Source organism: Colletotrichum gloeosporioides, assembly GCF_011800055.1.
Source record: "Colletotrichum gloeosporioides strain Lc1 chromosome Unknown consensus_52, whole genome shotgun sequence".
Lineage (NCBI taxonomy): Eukaryota > Fungi > Ascomycota > Sordariomycetes > Glomerellales > Glomerellaceae > Colletotrichum > Colletotrichum gloeosporioides.
In genome coordinates, this window is record NW_025544697.1 from 58,944 (window position 1) to 75,890 (window position 16,947).

General features: G+C 55.6%; 3 protein-coding genes across 3 annotated transcripts; 1 reads left to right on the plus strand and 2 right to left on the minus strand.

The window, feature by feature from the left end:
• Positions 1 to 1,003: 1,003 nt before the first annotated feature.
• GCG54_00008353 (uncharacterized protein) lies at positions 1,004 to 2,533 on the plus strand (the record flags this gene model as incomplete). Its single annotated transcript, XM_045408320.1, has 2 exons — positions 1,004 to 1,630; positions 1,700 to 2,533. The coding sequence occupies 2 exons, from the start codon at positions 1,004 to 1,006 to the stop codon at positions 2,531 to 2,533; spliced, it is 1,461 nt and encodes a 486-aa protein (XP_045263010.1).
• A 469-nt stretch (positions 2,534 to 3,002) lies between these two features.
• On the minus strand, positions 3,003 to 4,396 carry GCG54_00008354 (uncharacterized protein; the record flags this gene model as incomplete). Its single annotated transcript, XM_045408321.1, has 4 exons — positions 3,003 to 3,887; positions 3,963 to 4,030; positions 4,092 to 4,224; positions 4,283 to 4,396. 4 exons carry the CDS (start codon positions 4,394 to 4,396, stop codon positions 3,003 to 3,005), a joined length of 1,200 nt encoding a protein of 399 aa, XP_045263011.1.
• A 5,701-nt stretch (positions 4,397 to 10,097) lies between these two features.
• Positions 10,098 to 15,735, minus strand: GCG54_00008355 (uncharacterized protein; the record flags this gene model as incomplete). Its single annotated transcript, XM_045408322.1, has 3 exons — positions 10,098 to 12,410; positions 12,460 to 13,658; positions 13,707 to 15,735. 3 exons carry the CDS (start codon positions 15,733 to 15,735, stop codon positions 10,098 to 10,100), a joined length of 5,541 nt encoding a protein of 1,846 aa, XP_045263012.1.
• Between the last annotated feature and the right edge of the window lie 1,212 nt (positions 15,736 to 16,947).

Here is a 16,947-nt window from a genome sequence, read left to right on the forward strand (position 1 = left end):
ATTCCAGTCGCTAAGGTACTAACAGGCTTAAAACTACCTCACCTGCAAAACTTCTACCTACGTGAAGACACTAAATTCAAGAATACTTTAGATTTCACTTACAACAAGGCAGCCTCCCTTGATGATACCAGGAGGCTTTCTTACCGCTAGGGTAGAGCAGAAGGGTTCCTTCAAATATAGAGGACGCCAGGGAGTTCTTTTCTGAATGCCAAGCTATGTAGATCACGTTAAATGCCTGCATGATTATGTAACATAATTACTGGTGACGAAGTCGGAGGTGTTGGTTCACACCCGCCATATGGCTAGGATTGATTGGTCAGAGGTCTGCGGGTATTTACTACAACAGATGATAACCTCTATGAACTCTTTCATTCTCCTAGAACCTATTCTCCTAGAACCTTTTCCATTTTGGATTAACACCGTCGATCTGCAAGATTTTTTGTGCCGTGTGTCTCAAATCCCTCGAGAGCTACGTCGACCCTTCGTCGGTTGAGGTAGTAGGCGTCCCCGGCAATTTCCGGCCTCCAGAAGGGGTCGCGCCAATTACGGAGAGCCAAAGACAAAGACATGCAAGATGTAAGATATTTAAAAACCAGGTGTTACGTCTCACTATTATGCTCACATGCTCGCTCATTCAGTGTTATCTGATCCCGAACGCCGATTCGACCGTGAAGAATATGCGTACGAGCACCATAAAACGCCCGAATCATTGTTGGAATCAGCGGCAGAAGGTTGCGCAATATGCAGCTCCCTGCCAGTGAGAACTGAATACACGGAGGATATGGCTACTTTGGGATATTTCACCTGGATCAACATTTGCCTCGGCCAAGAAACCCACACAGGAAAGATAGACCTCAGTATGTACATCATTTGTGGGAACCAATCTTCCAATCGCTATGGTTAGTTCTGGCCATATTCAAGTCAACATCGTCCGAATACGTATCATGGAATCAAATTGAAGAACTAATGCAACTCTGCAGCAATCCAACGTCGCTTCAACAACATGATATCAGAGTTCTCTGATGCCCCGAGTATATGGGCTACCATCCAGCATTGGATACGTAGTTGCGATGACAAACATTCTCTATGCAAAGTCCAGTCGACCTTTATTCCGATACGTCTCCTGAAGCTACATACGAGCGGTGGGGAGAGAAGTTTCCGCCTGGTCCTGCGCGAAGAAGTTGAGCCGGGATCGGAATACCTTGCGCTAAGCCATTGCTGGGGAAACAAATCCTGGGACCTGGATCTCACACTTAGAGCTTCAACGCTCATTGACTTATCGAGAGGCAAGCCACTATCTTGTCTTCCAAGGACGTTCAAGGACGCCTTCGTCGCCCTGGAACGGCTTGGACTACAGTACATATGGATAGACCGCTTGTGTATCTTTCAAGATTCCGAGGTTGACTGGAGTCAGGAGTCCTCATCGATGCATCAAGTGTTCAAGAGTGCATTTCTTTGCATCGCAGCCTTGGGTGCGGAAAACGATGAAGGGGGCCTCTACTTTCAACGGGATCCGAAGGATATCAAGCCCAGTGTTATCGACTTATCACTGTTTGGCACGCAAACTCATGTGTTAACGAGTGGGAGATATTCTTGCTTCATCAAAAAAGCCTTGACCACGCAACTTTATGTAAGCGCGCCTGGATCTTGCAGGAGAGAGTCTTGAGTCCACGCACAATCTACTGGGGTAAACAGCAAGTTTTATGGGAGTGCCATGAAATGCATTGTTCTGAGAGCCAACCTGATGCCGACTGGTTGGGGATCCGAACTGCATTACGCTCAATGGTGTGAGCTACTTGGGTATTACACGAAATGCCAACTTACCAAATCACGAGATAAGCTGGTGGCAATATCGGCTATTGCTAAAGAAACAAAAAGCTTCTTAAAACCCCTTGGCGAAGAAACCAGATATTTGGCTGGGATATGGGAGGCCAAATTACCTGAAGCTTTGGCATGGCGTGTGCATCCAGACAGTGTATGCGGGAGACGGCCGGTCGATTACCGGGCACCTTCATGGTCCTGGGCCGCAGTAGATGGGAAAATCAGGAGTTCCACTAAGTCTCCTAACAGTGACTCATTGGCCGAAGTCATGTCAGCAGAGACAACTCTCCTGACAGATGATGAAACTGGCCAGGTTACGGATGGCGCCATTACACTTCAAGCTGCAGTGCTGCCGGCCACAATTGATGATGCTTACCCATACCCGGAATGGTGGAAGCGGATGAAAGCAATCACGTCTCGTCAAGTCACGTTGTCAAGTTTTCATGAGCCTGGGCTTCAAGCTATAAATGGATCTATAATTGAGTCCATGGCCCAAGCCTGGGTTCATTTCGACACTTACGATGACATTTGCACCGACATTCAGTTTGTACCTTTATATATCGGTTGGTCATCTATGTTGGGACTCGCCTTGGTCCCCGAGGAGGGGAAGTTCAGACGGGTTGGTGTGATTGTAGTCACAATCCCGACTGACAAGGAAGCAGCCTTGGCATTCATAGGTCAACTTTCTCGACAGAGTGTGGTTATTAGATAGTTGACTGTTGTTTTCTTTAATATCCCATACGGCTAGTATCGTCGTCGTCGACGCCGCTGTTATTGTCTGTACCAGGTTGTTATTTATTTAACCATCGTCCTCGATTGGAGTAAACCTGTTCACAGGTAATAGTCGCGCAGACAGGGAAATCAGGTAGTCTTGCAAGAAACTCTCGTAATACAGTTACTAGACATCGATAGAGCAGATACACATAAGATTTGGCATCACAATACCTCGCGCAAGGACGTAGGGAGCGATTAGGGGTGGTATGAACCAAAGGCTCACACGATGTGCAAGAGATGGGTAACAGAACGAGTTGTCACCCGGCCAGATCGTGGAACCCTCTCGGTACGGTGAGACAATGTCAGTGCCACATTTACATGGCCTGAAACACTAGGTCTTGGAGGTTGTGATCGAAAAATGAAATGCAATTGCTCGCTTCCTGAAAACTGCCCAGACCTTCACAGTCTTATTCTAGCCTTCCTTTATTCCACCATTTGGCATCTTCCACCTCGGCCTCACCCGTCTTGATCTGTGTCACCACACTCTTACTCCTCGCCAACGGGTCAACCTGCCGCACCACGAACTCGTCCAGATACCGCCCATTCGGCGGCGCCCGCGATTCCTGTCGCAGGCTCGCCTCACTCCCAACCCTTGACCTCCTGTCCGGCTCCATCTCCAAGTCGTCGTCCAGCTCGACACTCTCCAACCGCCTGGCCTCGCGCGTGACCTCAATCTCCTTGGTGACAAAGATGCCGTCTCCGAAATCTCCGAAATGCTTCCGCAACACGGGCCAGAAGATGGGCACGCTGCACGCCACCATGGCCAGATCGACCTCGACGCAGGCGATGACGACGCTGATCGGGGCGTACCACGTGTAGTCGAGGGTCGGCAGGGTCGCGGCCTTGTGCTGGACCACGGAGATGAGGCGGACGATCGAGATGGCGTTGACGATGAGGCCGATGGTGAGCAGGACGAGCAGGCCGAGCTTGGACTTGAGCGTGGCGTCGCGCTTGAAGTAGAGGGGGACGGGGATCGCGAGGACGAGGAGGTCGAGGATGACGTTCAGGGCGGCGTGGCTCGCGTAGGTGCCGTAGAAGATGTCGGCGTTGAGGGAGCCGTAGCCCCAGCGGGCGGCGGGGACTTGCCAGTCCCAGTAGGCGCGGATCGGGTAGCAGGGGATCCAGCCGAGGAAGCTGTAGGCGATGGCCCAGAGTCCGGTGAAGAGGATCATGGCTTTGCAGGCGCTGCGGAGGAAGCCGGGCTGGTCGTAGATACGGACGTACTGGAAGAGCAGGGATAGTTTGATGAAGGCTGTCGACATCTGGTAGGAGGCACTCGTGATGTAAAATGTCTAAAATGGCCAATGTCAGTTGGGCAATTGTTGATGGACCGGCAACCGGGGGGGAGTTCGTCGTGGGGTTCGTACGCAGAGATAGTTTTGCACGTCTGAAGCTGTTAGTTCGTAGAGATGCTTGCCCAAGCCAAACGAAGTCGCTTTGCCATGCGTCAGCCAAGAAGCCATAGAGATGATCACATCTGAAATGTGACAACTTACAAACACAAGCACCGATCGTGCCAGTTGTTGTCGTCAACAGCGATAATACGACGAAAAGATCGTCCCATCCCAGAGCCTTAACCACCATCCCCCGCGTGTACATACGAAAGGCGACACATATCCATGCGACGACCTAGAAAGCCAACGTCAGAACACACGAATAGCTTCACATTTGCGATGGCAAACCATACCTCGAAGGTGATGGCGACACCCAGGATCGTGCCCTTCTCGTTCACCAGCGGCTTCGGCTCGTGAGAGTTGTCGTATCCGGTGCCGAACAGCGTATAAATCGTTTTTCCGTCCATGGCTGCCAAACCACGGTGGGGGGATCAAAACATTAGACAGAAAAGAGAGGTGAGTCTGACCAAACCCAAGCACCAAAACTTGGGAACAGGTCAAGAAGCCGTGGGGTGATCAGTGCAGGAAAAGACTAGCAGAGGAAGCAGGCGAGTTATGTGAATATCAAGATAGAGACAAGCCCCATCCCTTCTCGAAAGAAAAGAAACGTAGAGAGAGGTACACACCAACAAGACGACAACGGTTCGAGCCAACAACCGATCTGCCCGTTCCGGGTCCGTGGTATTATATTCTGCTCTGCTTCCTCCAGCAAACGAATCCACAGATAGCTCGAGACGAACACAAGAGCAGCATAGTGCCTGCCCAGGAACCCGCTCGCCACCCTTGCTAACCATATGCCGAACGTCAGTAAAGCCCTGCTGGGGCCCGGGGGGGCTACCCTACTCCACAGTTCAAACCATACCCCTTTTTCTCCTAACGCGTGCTAGGGTGAGGGCGCCATCCTCGAGGGAGGATGCTGCTGCGTGCTGCTGCACTGGAAAATTCCGCGCTGCAAGCAGCTGGATCGCAGTGGATGAGGGGACAAGCATCAAGGGCCTTTGCTGTCAAAGGGGGCCAAGGGGGAGCCTGGCTTAGCGGTGCTGATCTCTTCTTTCACTTCTTGCTTTCCCCCGATGGAATGGCGTCCGTGCGATTGCAACCCCAACCCTGACATGGCGTGGGAAAGAAGAGTAAGACATTGTGGATTGAATCGGTCGTCTCGTCGTCCAAACAGCAGCTGAGAAGCTGGGTAGAGGCTGCGGCGCCAATTGCTGGGCTGGAAGAGTGCAGAAAAAACTGCTGGGGTTCGAGGAGATTAGCACAATTGTGCATGAAGCATGGCGCCGCAAGCCACGTTGTCACCATATCATCCAGCCAACCTTTAAACGTCCTTGAGGCGCTAAGAGCCAAGCACGGGGCGCTGGGCAGTTTCTTTCGAGGCCGTCCGGCGCCCGAAAATCCGGGAACAAGTGCTGCACTAAACGCTCCATCGCATATTTCATCAACGAGATGGTGGCAGATCTTCTGCTTTTGGACGATGGTCTCCCCCGATTATGGTTATCATCTAAGAACGTGGCTCTGGGCTGTGGCTGGGGCTGGGGAAATTTAGAAGTACTTTGTACTTTGTACATTTGGCCCGACATGTGAAGGACTACGAGGAAACTCCCTTCTTCGGTGATATTTCACGACTTGTGGAAACGAATGAGCTTCACTGTTGCATGGCAAGTGACGGCAGAGAGATAGAGGCAGCAAGATTGAAGGCACAGGCGGACGACCCCGGTCCCTTGCGCTGTGACGAGAGCCCCGAGTCAGTGACCGTCACCCGCTAGAGTGACCGCGTGTTTCAGCGAATGTAGGTCCTTTTTCTGCTTCCATCGCTGTAATTCACTGCAGTGTGCAGTACAGATAAGGCAGTAAAACCTCAAAAATATGAGCTAGAGCTGCCCGAGATATCCGGGACGCAGCTGTCAAGTCGAAGAGTTCACGTCGCCTGAAGCTTGTTTGACAGCGTGTGACGGGTGCGCGTACTCTCACGATGAAGAAAGGTCCTGACTGCAAAGGGGGGCGCGGCAGCGGCTCAGTCCAGGAATCCACGTAATGCATCGGAGTGTGTTCCGCCTAGTATTCCAATTCTACGAGTCAAAACACTCATAACATCTCGTCTTAAACCGTCCAAGAATCAGGGCTCGACGAGAGCCAGCCAATGTGCTCATCCGCGACAAATAAAAAGAGGAGACGGCAATAATACAGCTGCGTGCCATCTTAACACCCTTCGAAAATTCAAGATCTTGAAGTCTCGTCTATCGCCGTGGACCTCGTGGCTCATACGCCTCCGGTTTTACAGCTCCGGAGACGAGCACCACCCTCCACATCAAATTTCGGAGGCAAATTCTCGCGACTCGAGATCGAATTGGTGTGACGTCCGGCCGTGATGGGGGGAGGGGGGAGGTTACCTCGCGGTGCAATCGAAGGCTCAATGGCTCATATCCACGTGCTCTCCAGTTGCACCACAGTAACCCAGGGAAGCGGGGGAAGCGAGCTGGAGCTTTGGAGGAGGTCAACGCGCAAATGGCTGCCCGGGGTCGCCCACGGCGAGATGATACCCAGTGATGCTCGATTGTGCAAGTTTTCCGGCCTGGATACTCCGAAATAGACGAGTATGAGCTTCGTTGACGAGATACGAGGTACGACCCGTGCTCCAGCAAAGCGAACAACGGCAGCAAAGCCCGAAACATCAGCAAACAGTGCGACTTAATCAGTACTCAACCAAAAATGAAATCTCGCCAATCTATCGACTGCCTGTACGCTCGGACGCACTTGATATTATCAAAAAAGGGTCCAACGAAATAACGTACGCATTCTTCTCACCGAGAGCGAACGCACCTATCAACCACTGTGAGACTGAATCATTCACCGAAAGGCTCACGTAAGATGGGGGACAAATACGTCAACTGTCAAAAGACGTAGGTTTCGCACGGGACAGCCTTCCGCGGGCGATCCTGAGCCGGTTTTCCTGTCTGCCCCGAGTCAGCTCTTCACGGCTGTGCCGCGTCGTCGACGGTCACTTTACGGGTGGATTGAGGCTCCATCCGGATTGCTCCTGTCAGTGATGCTGGCCAATTTACATAGAGTGCTGACTGACATGCGCTGGGGGTCACGGGGTTGCCACTGAAGGAACAGTAAGAAACAAGAGTGGGGAGGGCAAAGACGACCTCTGGGCAACGAACGATGCTTCAATGCTCCAGAATTCAGAGCGTCTACTAGGGAAGCTCTGGCCTGTCCGGTGGCGCTGCGTGCCACGCGGGCCGTTGGGATCGAGGGATGTTGCCGGTAGACTGGTTACGAAGCCATCGCGCTTCTCAGAGAAAATGTCGACGATGCTGGGATTTCTCCTGTTGGCTGGGTTGAAGCTTACTTGCTAGCTGATTTCATGTCTATGAAGTGCAGCGGAACGGGCGCCAATTTTTCATCTTATCTCTTTGTCGGCAGGCAGACGCGACGAAAGTACGGATAGGGCTCAACTTCCAGATGTTGGAGAGCGACAAGCCACAGCTTTAATCCAACTCATTCAGAACGCACGAGGATTAAGAGACACAGCCATGTCCTCACCCAAGTCACATATCGAATGATCCAAAAACACACACCGTCATCTTCCAGACAAGATCCCCCATCGCAACAGAGTTCAGCGAGATCGCCAGAATTTCTCCTAAAATGTCACGCTGCCCTTCCCGGAGGACCGACCAGCCAGCCAACGGCGCCCCCAAACCCAAGTCAGGACCCGTCACACCAAGGGTGGGTTTACGAAAATCTCGGAAAGTGGGCAATTCAACCCGACCATTCTCGTTGGCAGGAATTCGAGATTGAAACCTTTCAAACAGCGGAGCCCTGACGGGACCTCTACTATGTACTCTGAACCTCCGGCGCGACTGCCGTGCCGCCATCCGCTGCAGATTTGAGTGTGCGGTGCTGTGTGTGTGTGCCTGTGCCTGTGCCTGTGTGCCTTGTGCGCAACAAGCATCAGGAAAAAGAAAGCAAGAAAAGTGGCCAATCTTGTTTGACAGCTGCAAGACATTCGTTCCAATCTCTGTCCCCTCCCCAGTCTTTTCCCTTTCTTCGGCTTCGAGGCCTTTTCGTCTTGTTTAGCCAAACAAACGTTCGAGACTCGACCGTCGATCTGTTCAAAAACCACGCGACAGCGCTGGGGGAGGAAACATGTTCTGAAGCAAGGTTTCCACATTCCCTTTCAAACCTCCCGGACGATGCAACACGTGGGTTTTCTGCGACTGCGAAACTTTGCGAGTATATCAAAACAGACGTCAATCAAGTGTCGTTCACGATGGGCGGCGGTTGAATCATTGTCCGCGCCCCCTCTTTAATGTTGCACGAATCGTCTGAACATTTGTTTTCCTGTCATCGTGATCGGGAAGAGCTTAGGCCGCCAAGACATGGAATGAACGACGCTTGGGCGAGAGAAACTTACGCGCAGAAACATTCGCTGAACGGGTTGCAATGATGTTGCGCAAACACCACACGATAACCTCCAATGCATCGTGGTGATAGTTTAGACGAGGAAACGTACAGAGCAACATTGATAGGAACCCAAATCATGGGGTCAATCTTCTGCTCAGTTCACGCATGCGCGATGTCGCCCACGCCCCATCTCATCACGACATCGCCCGCCCCATCACCGTTGCACAACTCCTCCTCATCACATCTTCACCAGAAAACATCACAGAGCTTGGACCTCGAGATATGCCAGCCTCCATCCCGACATCCGCACCCATCCTGCTGCCATCCCATCACGAACCTCAATCAAAGAACCCCAGGCCTCTTCTCACGCCTCTAGCCGCCTTCAACCTCCACGAGTAATGCGATCTTCAGGCCCCCTTCGCCAAACCACCCCAGCAGCCCCGTCTCACGAGGCGGTCCAAGCAACAGAAACCACGAATCCAGGCCCGCCCCTCCTCTCCAATTGGCAAGGCGCCTCTAAAAGCGTGCGTCGTACCTTGCAGTGCCATTCCGGCGCACGTTCCCCTTCGAAAGGGCAAGACGCAGCCCACTCACTCTCCATGATCCATCACGCAAAATCAAGACCATTCCCCATTCAACCTCCAGTCTGCGATCAAATCACGGCAACTGTCCGGCAAGCACGACGACCAAGGCAGCATTGCCACGCTGCCACGCGCCGCCCTGTTCCCGGGTCCAGAGCACGCCCAAACTCTCTGCATCGCATCTCGTCCACCCATTCACCCATCTCACTCTCGATCGTCAATCACCAAGTCCAGAGTCACAACACTAAACATCCTCCCCCTCTTCCAGAACCCACAAACATGCAACTCACCAAGAACCTCTAAAACGCAAAACGCACAAAAACAACGCGATGTCCATGACGGCCACAAGCCAATGACAAACCCGAAAGCGACTAGTAGAAGCCAAGACCGCGGAGGTCCTCTCTGCGACCCAGCATCGCATTCCTCGTGGAGAGTCATGGATCCCGCAATGCACCATTTGCCGTGCACCACACCGCCGATCGCTCTTCAACAACCCTGGCTTGCGCAACTTCCCCCGTCCGGACGACACTTCTTATCAGGGAAACTGGGGGCCGAGAGGGAAATGGACGAGAGACATGCTCACACAGAGGCCAGCTGAACGAACTTGACTTGACGACAGACACCACGAACGCGCCGCGCCGCCTCGAATGACTGACTGTGAAATGATCTTTTTTTCATTACTCGCTGCGGCAACACTTGCTACTTTTCAGCACCCCAGCCTAACCTACTTACTCCATCCCCATCTGAAGGATGCATAATAAACCAGAACTACTACCGACGCAGGAAAATGCTAAGAACTGAACCCCCCCTATAATCTCCAAGAATATCTCCATACAAAGGGAAGAAAATGAAATAGAGAAGAAAAGAAGACAGGAGGAAGAGGGTACCGCCTCCCCTCCCCCCACGTGCAATGTAACCAAGATAACGAGAAAACGCCCCCCTTTCTACCAAATCCGTAGCATATCGCGAACCGACAAACACGGCCCCGTACGCGCTCTTCTTTTCGCCTCTCCCTGCGACAAGGAGCAAGGAGGCAAGCAAGTCGCAGCCCTGCCAGGCCACGCATTGCAATAACAAAGTGACAAAAGAAATAGAACAGCAACCACCACCGCCGCCCTTAATTAATTTCCCCCGTGATGTACCCAATCTGCCGCCGCCCGTTGACGCCCGCGCCCGCCAGCTGGCTCGCCAGGTTCGTCTGCCCGTCGACCAGCCGCCGCTGCTCCGCCAGGCGCGTCCGGAACCGGTCCTCCGCCTCGCGGTCCATCCGATCCACGTCCTCCCGCTCCGCGACCCGGATCGCAGACATGGCCTTGGCGTGGTCCACCTGCTCCGTCGCCATCTGCTTCTCCCACTCGAGCAGCATGCTCTGCCGCGTCATGACCAGGTCCTGCTCCGCGAGCTCCACCGCCCGCGCCCGCGTGATCGTCGCCTCCGTCAGCGCCGCCTGGTGCTCGAGGTCCGCGCTGCGCTCGCTGCGCTTGCGCCGCATCGCCGCCGCGAACACTTCTTCTTCCGCGCGCGCGCGCTCGTTGAGCGCGACCAGGTCGTCCGCCTGGATGCGCTTGCGCCGGCTGTCCTCGAGCTCCGCCTGCGCGGACCAGATCTGCGCCTGCACGGAGGCGAGCTCGGTGCTGCGCGCGATCGAGAGCAGGTGGTCCTCCTGCTCGAGGTTGAGGCGGTCGAGGCGCGCGCGGCGGGTGCGCTCCTGCGCCTCGAGCTCGTCGGGCATGCCGCAGGCGCCGTCGGGCTGCGGGCCCGTGTTGGAGTAGTAGACGTCCTCGGCGCGGTTGGCGCGCAGCAGTTTGATGAGGGCTTCTTTGGTGTCCGACGCGGGCAGGACGTGGGCGACGTACATGGTGGGCGAGTACGTCATCTTGCCGTCGGTGAACTGGTTGAACTTCTTGTTGACGTGCTTCCACATGCCGGCCTTGAGGAGGGTGCGGCTGGTGACGAGGGGCTCCTTGGAGTCGAGGGCGAGGAGGAGGATGGACTTGCCGTCGGTGCGGAGGGTGATGTCGGAGCCGGCCTCGATGAGGAAGTTGGTGACGCGCTCCATGAGCTTCTGGCGCGCGGGGGTGAGGGGCTCGTTGTCGGCGGCGTGGCAGGCGAGCTCGCCGAGCGCGCTGCGGCCGCCGTGGAGGGTGCTGGGGAAGTCTGGCTCGTGGCCGTACTGGACGAGTACCTGACAGGCGGAGAGGTTCAGCTCGCGCGCCGCGTTGTGGAGGGAGCCGTCGTTGCTGGAGGCGCCTGCGGCGAGGAGGTTGGACATCATCTTGATGGCGAGCTCGCCGCCGGCTTCTGTGGATAGTGTGAGTGGCGTGTTGCCCTTGACATCGCAGACGTCCACTTCGGCGCCCTCGAGGAGCAGCATCTTGACAATGTCAGGGCGGCGGTTGCGGATTGCTAGTAGTAATGGCGTCGTCTGAGATAGGCGGCTCTCAAAGTTGATCTTGGCACCCGTCTCGATCAGCATTTGGATGATGCCGCTGCTAACCTTCTTCTGCTCCTGATGCAGCGCCCACATCATGAGCGTGACGGGCTCTTCGTCCACGTCTTCCATGACCTTGCACGGCATCATCTGGTCGTAATAGTAACCGGCGTCCAATAACGCCTTCGTGATTCGGATAGATCGGGGGTATTGGGAGATAGCGAGGAACAGGAGGGGCATGGATTCCGGCGGCGTGTACATGACGTCCAGTCGGGTCTCGCCGTCAGCGTAGTCAGTAAACATTGTAATTAGCTCCAAAGCTTCGTCTTCGGAGGTGGGGTTGTCGAAGATGCGGTAGAACGCTCGCGAGATCGAATCTGTGTTGGGCTTCTTCTCCAGCAGCCGGTTGACGAGGAACGCATTCAAGGCGGCCGCCGCGGATTGCAAGAGCATGCCATTGTCATAGTTGACGTCAACTTTGTGGTCGAGGAGGATGTCGACGAAGCCGTTGGCGAGGCTGACGCTGTCGTCGGACTCGGACAGCGGCATGTCGACGACTTGGGTGAGGACAGAGCTCAGGCCGTCACCGTGAGCACCCTTTTGCAGGAAGCTGTGCAAGATGCTGAAACCGGTTTCTGTGAACCATTGCGCTGAGTTGTCCTTAGTGAAGCCCTCCCTGATTGCGAGGTTGAGGTCCTCGCCGAGGATCTTGGACTCCAACATCATTGCGAGCGGCCGCACCATGACTCTTCTCGTCGCGTCGATGAGTGTCTGGCAGTTGTTTGCAATCGGCGAAGCACCAAATCGGAGCAGTGACTTGATGAGTTTGAAGTCGGGTTCTTCCTCGTTGATTGCTTGGTTCAGAACGACGTGGAGGTCATCCGATATAGGCAGACCGGCCCGGAAGAGCGCGTCGATGATGGCGGCACGTGGTTCGCGGCTCAGCTTCCAGGCGGCCCTAAGAGCGCGGTTGAGCGTGGTGTGATTAGGCTTGTGTTGCTGTTTCTGTGTTACAAATGACCTAAAACGAATTGTGCAGATGACTTACCAGCTTCGTGCCGATGTCAACCTGACCCAACATCATTTTCAGAGTGTTGAGAAAGGCACTCCTCGTCGCAGCCCATACCGCCTCTCCCTTGTTGTAGTTCGGATCCGCACCAGCCTCCAACAGGGTCTTGACCAAGTCCTCGCCGTCATCCCCAAAACGGACGGCGGACGCCAGTTGGATATGAAGAGCCTCCCCATCCACGCCGTGAGGCAAAAGTGCCTGAAGAATTGCAGCTCGCGTCTTGAGATTGCCGACTTCAGTAGCGGCCTGAAAGCCTCGCTCGATGGTCGACTTTTTAGGCGTTGAGCTGCCGCTCAGTAGCATCGCCAAGACGTCGGCAGAACCAGACTTGCATGCCTCCACAATGGACTCCTCGTCGATCTGGGCACCGTTCTTCACGAGAATGCTGCCGAGCACCAAGTCGCCATCCGCAGCGGCAGCAAGCAGCGCATCAGATAGAACCGTCCCCGATGCGCCGTGCTCCAGCAACAGTGTGCAAATGCTCGCCCTCGCGTCCTTGTCCGACAACATGGCCGCCTCCGCAAACGCGTCATTCGTGATCGGTATCGAGTGCTTCTGCTTAAGAACCAGTTCGACGATGTCAGGACGCTCCTTTTTGACAGCCGAGATCAAGGCCTCGCCGTCGCTGGTATTCGCCTTGAGTGATAATGTCCTTAATAACGGGATATCATTAGTGTATGTGTTGATAGCGAATCCCAGCGCCCGGTTTGCCTCCGCACTCGGTGCGCCGGCTTCAAGCAGTTTCTCGGAGAAGTCGAGACGGTCCATGGGATCCGCGATGCGCAGCGCGTGGGGCAGGGCGGACGCCAGGGAGGCTGGGCTGGGGCGGGCGGCGAAGAGCATATCGGTGATTTGGGTGTCGCCGGCGGCGACGGCGTGGCAGAGGGCGGCGGCGTTGTGGGAGTTGACGTCGGCGCCCGACTCGAGGAGCACCTTGACGATCGACAGCTCACGTTTTCCGGGGTCTGTCTGGAGGAGGGAGTGGACCTCCTTGACGAGGACATCGTTGAACAGGGCCTTGTCCTTGGTCTTGGACAGGAGAATTTCGAGTTTCTCCGCCTTCTGCTCGGAGGACTGCATCATCGATAGCTCGTTGATGGCTCGGCCAACGGTTTGTGGTGAAGGTTTGCCGTGTTTCAAGAGCATGTCCAGGACAGGAGGGTCGTGGCTGTGGATTGCTACTCATCATTAGTACCCTGGGTATGAGATATGTTATGACGACTTACCTGATGCCATGGCGATTCCGCTGTCTACGTTGATATCCGCCCGGCCCTGAAGCAGCAGCACTTGCAAAAGCTTCAGGTCTGCCGGTCGGTAGTTCAACACGCTGAGCATCGCCTGGGAAACCTTGCCCGACTCGAGAGTCGGCACGTTCGTAAGCAGCAAGGTCGCCATGTCTAACCTCGTCTGCGGATCAGGCGTCGCAATTATCCTGGGCAGAATGCTGGCGGCGGTCTGCGGCGTGACGTTCTTCTTCAGCAGCGCGTTCAGCAACCTCAGATCCTTCTGCATCACAGCGGCAACCAGCGCGGACCCATCGTTCTCGTTGATGTCGGTGTTGTATTGGAGAAACAAACCGATGAGATCCTCGTCTTTGAATTTCGGATCCTCGTCGATGGCTTCTTGCAGCGCCTCATGCACAATCGGCCCGGTGAGGCCACTGGTCAGGAAACACTCGACCATGCGGTACCTGTTCTGGCGAGATAGCGTCTTGGTGAGGGGGAAGATCTGCGCCAGCGTCTCACTCGACGGCTGGCTGTTCAGCATTTCCCTGGTCATCGCAACATCACTTCGCATCACTGCAATCTGCAACGCCAGGCCACCCTTATGGTCGACGGAGGCTACTTGGTGGCGTTCATACACCATCGATCGGGGCCCCTTCTTCACGTCATGTTCGCTGACCGGTCGGCCTCCCGGGAACACGGGGGTGAGGAGAAGCTTGACCGAGTCGACGTCACCGGCCTCGGCCGCTTCGATGAGCATGTCGTCTAGCGCAGTCCCGCTCGCACCCCTCCGTAATAACAAGTCCAGCAAGAGTCGGCGGCTCTCGATTGCCATATTCCTCGGGAGCAGCTCGACACACTCTGAAGCATGCATTGAGCTGAGTTCCGAGTTGCCGTTCAGCAGCGTGTATGCTACATCGACCCGTCCGTTCTGAATGGCTTTCCGGACAGCCATCGCGTCCTGATACTCGATAGAAACCCCGTACTTGACCAACAGATCGACCATGTCCTGAAACTCAGCGGCCGCAGCATGGATGAGAGCGAGTGCTGGACCATCGCCATCCGTACCCGCACAAAGCAGCAACTCGGCGACCGCAACCTTGTCGTTCGGGTTCATCGACGGGTGGTCCAGCAGTTGCGAGAACGCCTCATCCAGGCCTGGTCTTTTCGGCGGGTGGTTGCCCATGATGATCGCGAGCGCAATGTCGTGACGTCCCTGGCTGATGGCGATCTTGAGCGCCTCCGCTTGGTTGTAGTCGCCATCGGCATCAGACCGACTCAGATGCAAAACCGTCGTCAAGCACCCCGCCTTCGTCGCTTCCACCATGCACTGAGACAGCCACGTCGGCGGCGGTCGCGCCTCGGACCGCAGCACGATGGACACCAGCTCAGCCTGGCGGCCCGAAGCGCAAGCCTGTCGGAAAACCTCCTGCGTCTCGCTGCTGCGAAGCACACCGGCGCCGTACCTCAAAAGCAGCTCCACAATCTCAACGTTTTCCGCGCGCATGGCCAACGGTAATGAGGCGTCCAGGGCAAAATGATCGGCGTGAGGTAGCAGGACTTGGATCATGTCCATCTGGCCGTTGTGAACGGCATGCTGGAGTAATTTACTGCGCTCACCGAAGCTCTCCAGGCTTTTCCTCCGTGGCAGGATGCTCGTCTTGGCCTTCTGGGCCATGTTGACGTCGCCGCCGGACGAGACAAGCTGGACGATGAGCGCCTCAGCGACGCCGGGGGATCCGCCCTCGGTGACGTGCTGGTCGAGGGTGTCGAAGACGAGCTTGTAGTCCCATTTCGTCTTCTTGGAGGTGAGGACGCGCCTCAGGTTAGTGGTGGAGTCGGTCCGGCCGAGGACGGAGGCCTTGCGCTTGAGGAGCTCCTCGGCCCTGATGTCGTCCTCGGAGGTGCGGAAGCTAGGGGGGCTGTTGGGGCGCGTCAGCGGCGTCGGGGACGGCGGGGGCTCGAGGCCCCATTCCTCCGCGAACTGGATGATCCGCGTCTGGCGGTCATCCTCGGTCGGCGGAGTCGGCATCGGGGGAGCCGGGAGGGGGGGTTAGGCGTGAGACCGTATGTTGGATGACGGACGTCGGGATGGGGGGCCGTTGAGAGGCGGCGAACGCGAGGGCGACGGATGAGAGGCGAAGAGAAGCGGAGAAAAGTATAAAAAAGGAGCGTGAGTGAGTGACGGAAAAGTGAGGTTGGGGTGAGGTTGAAGCAAGGCGAGGCTGAGGAGAGTGAGAGTTGGCGGGTGAGTGAGAGGAGAGGAGACGTGCGGCGCAAAGTTTCGTTTTCGTCCCAAGAATTTTCCCCCTTCTCTTTCTGGCCCTCTTCACTCTTCTTGTCCTCTGGCAGATAGACTTTAGCAAGGTGCAGCAAAGACAGTCAGGCCAGGTGAACGGAAAAGACGGCCTTCAGCCGGTGGCAACCGGTGCTGGTGGTGGTGCGTTGGCTGCGATGGCATGAACGGGAAGTTGAGAACAAGCATCCAGGATCGACGGGTTGAGGTGACAGAAGGACGGGTAAGGTACGGATAGGTGGCAGGCCTGTTAGGGGGCAAACCACGGGACTGGAGACAGGAGAGGGAAGGGCCCAGGGCTAAGAGGAATACGGGACGCGGGTCGAGTAGAGGCGACGAGGGGGGAGGCGAGAGAGAAGCAGAAAAAAAAAAAAAAAAAGGAAAACGAGGTTGGATTGGGATTGGATCGTTGGGTTCGATGGGTCCGAGTCGCAACGTCTGGCGGCTTCTGGTTCGTCGCGGGCTCTCGGCTGAGCGATGCCGCCGCCCGGGGGGGGATTCAATTCAATGGGAAGAGATGTGGGACACGCACAGTTCCCCCTGCGAGCTGTTGTCGTGTGAATCCAATGCTGGTGAGATGCCTTTAATGGTACGGATGCCCAGGGTATGAAGATGAGAAGAAGCCGGATGACGGTCGGTGAGTAAGGTAGTGAAGGTACCAAGGTATCAAAGTACCACAAGGTGAGGTGGTGAGTTGAGTGGGAGAGGTAAGGCGACGACAAGGTGATGGAAAAGATCAAAAAAAGACCCAGATAGGCAGTCAGCAGCAGTGTCCAGTCCGTATCTCGGTACCCGGTGGCCGCTGATGAGCGACCCGACGATGAAGTGAAAACGCAGGCCGCAGTGGCGACAATGCGTCGCGTTTCAGCGGGGTGGAGCCGTGGTTTTTCGTCCGTTCGTCCCCTTCTTCCAGCGCCTTCACAGCTGTTGCTTATCCCCCGTGTCCCC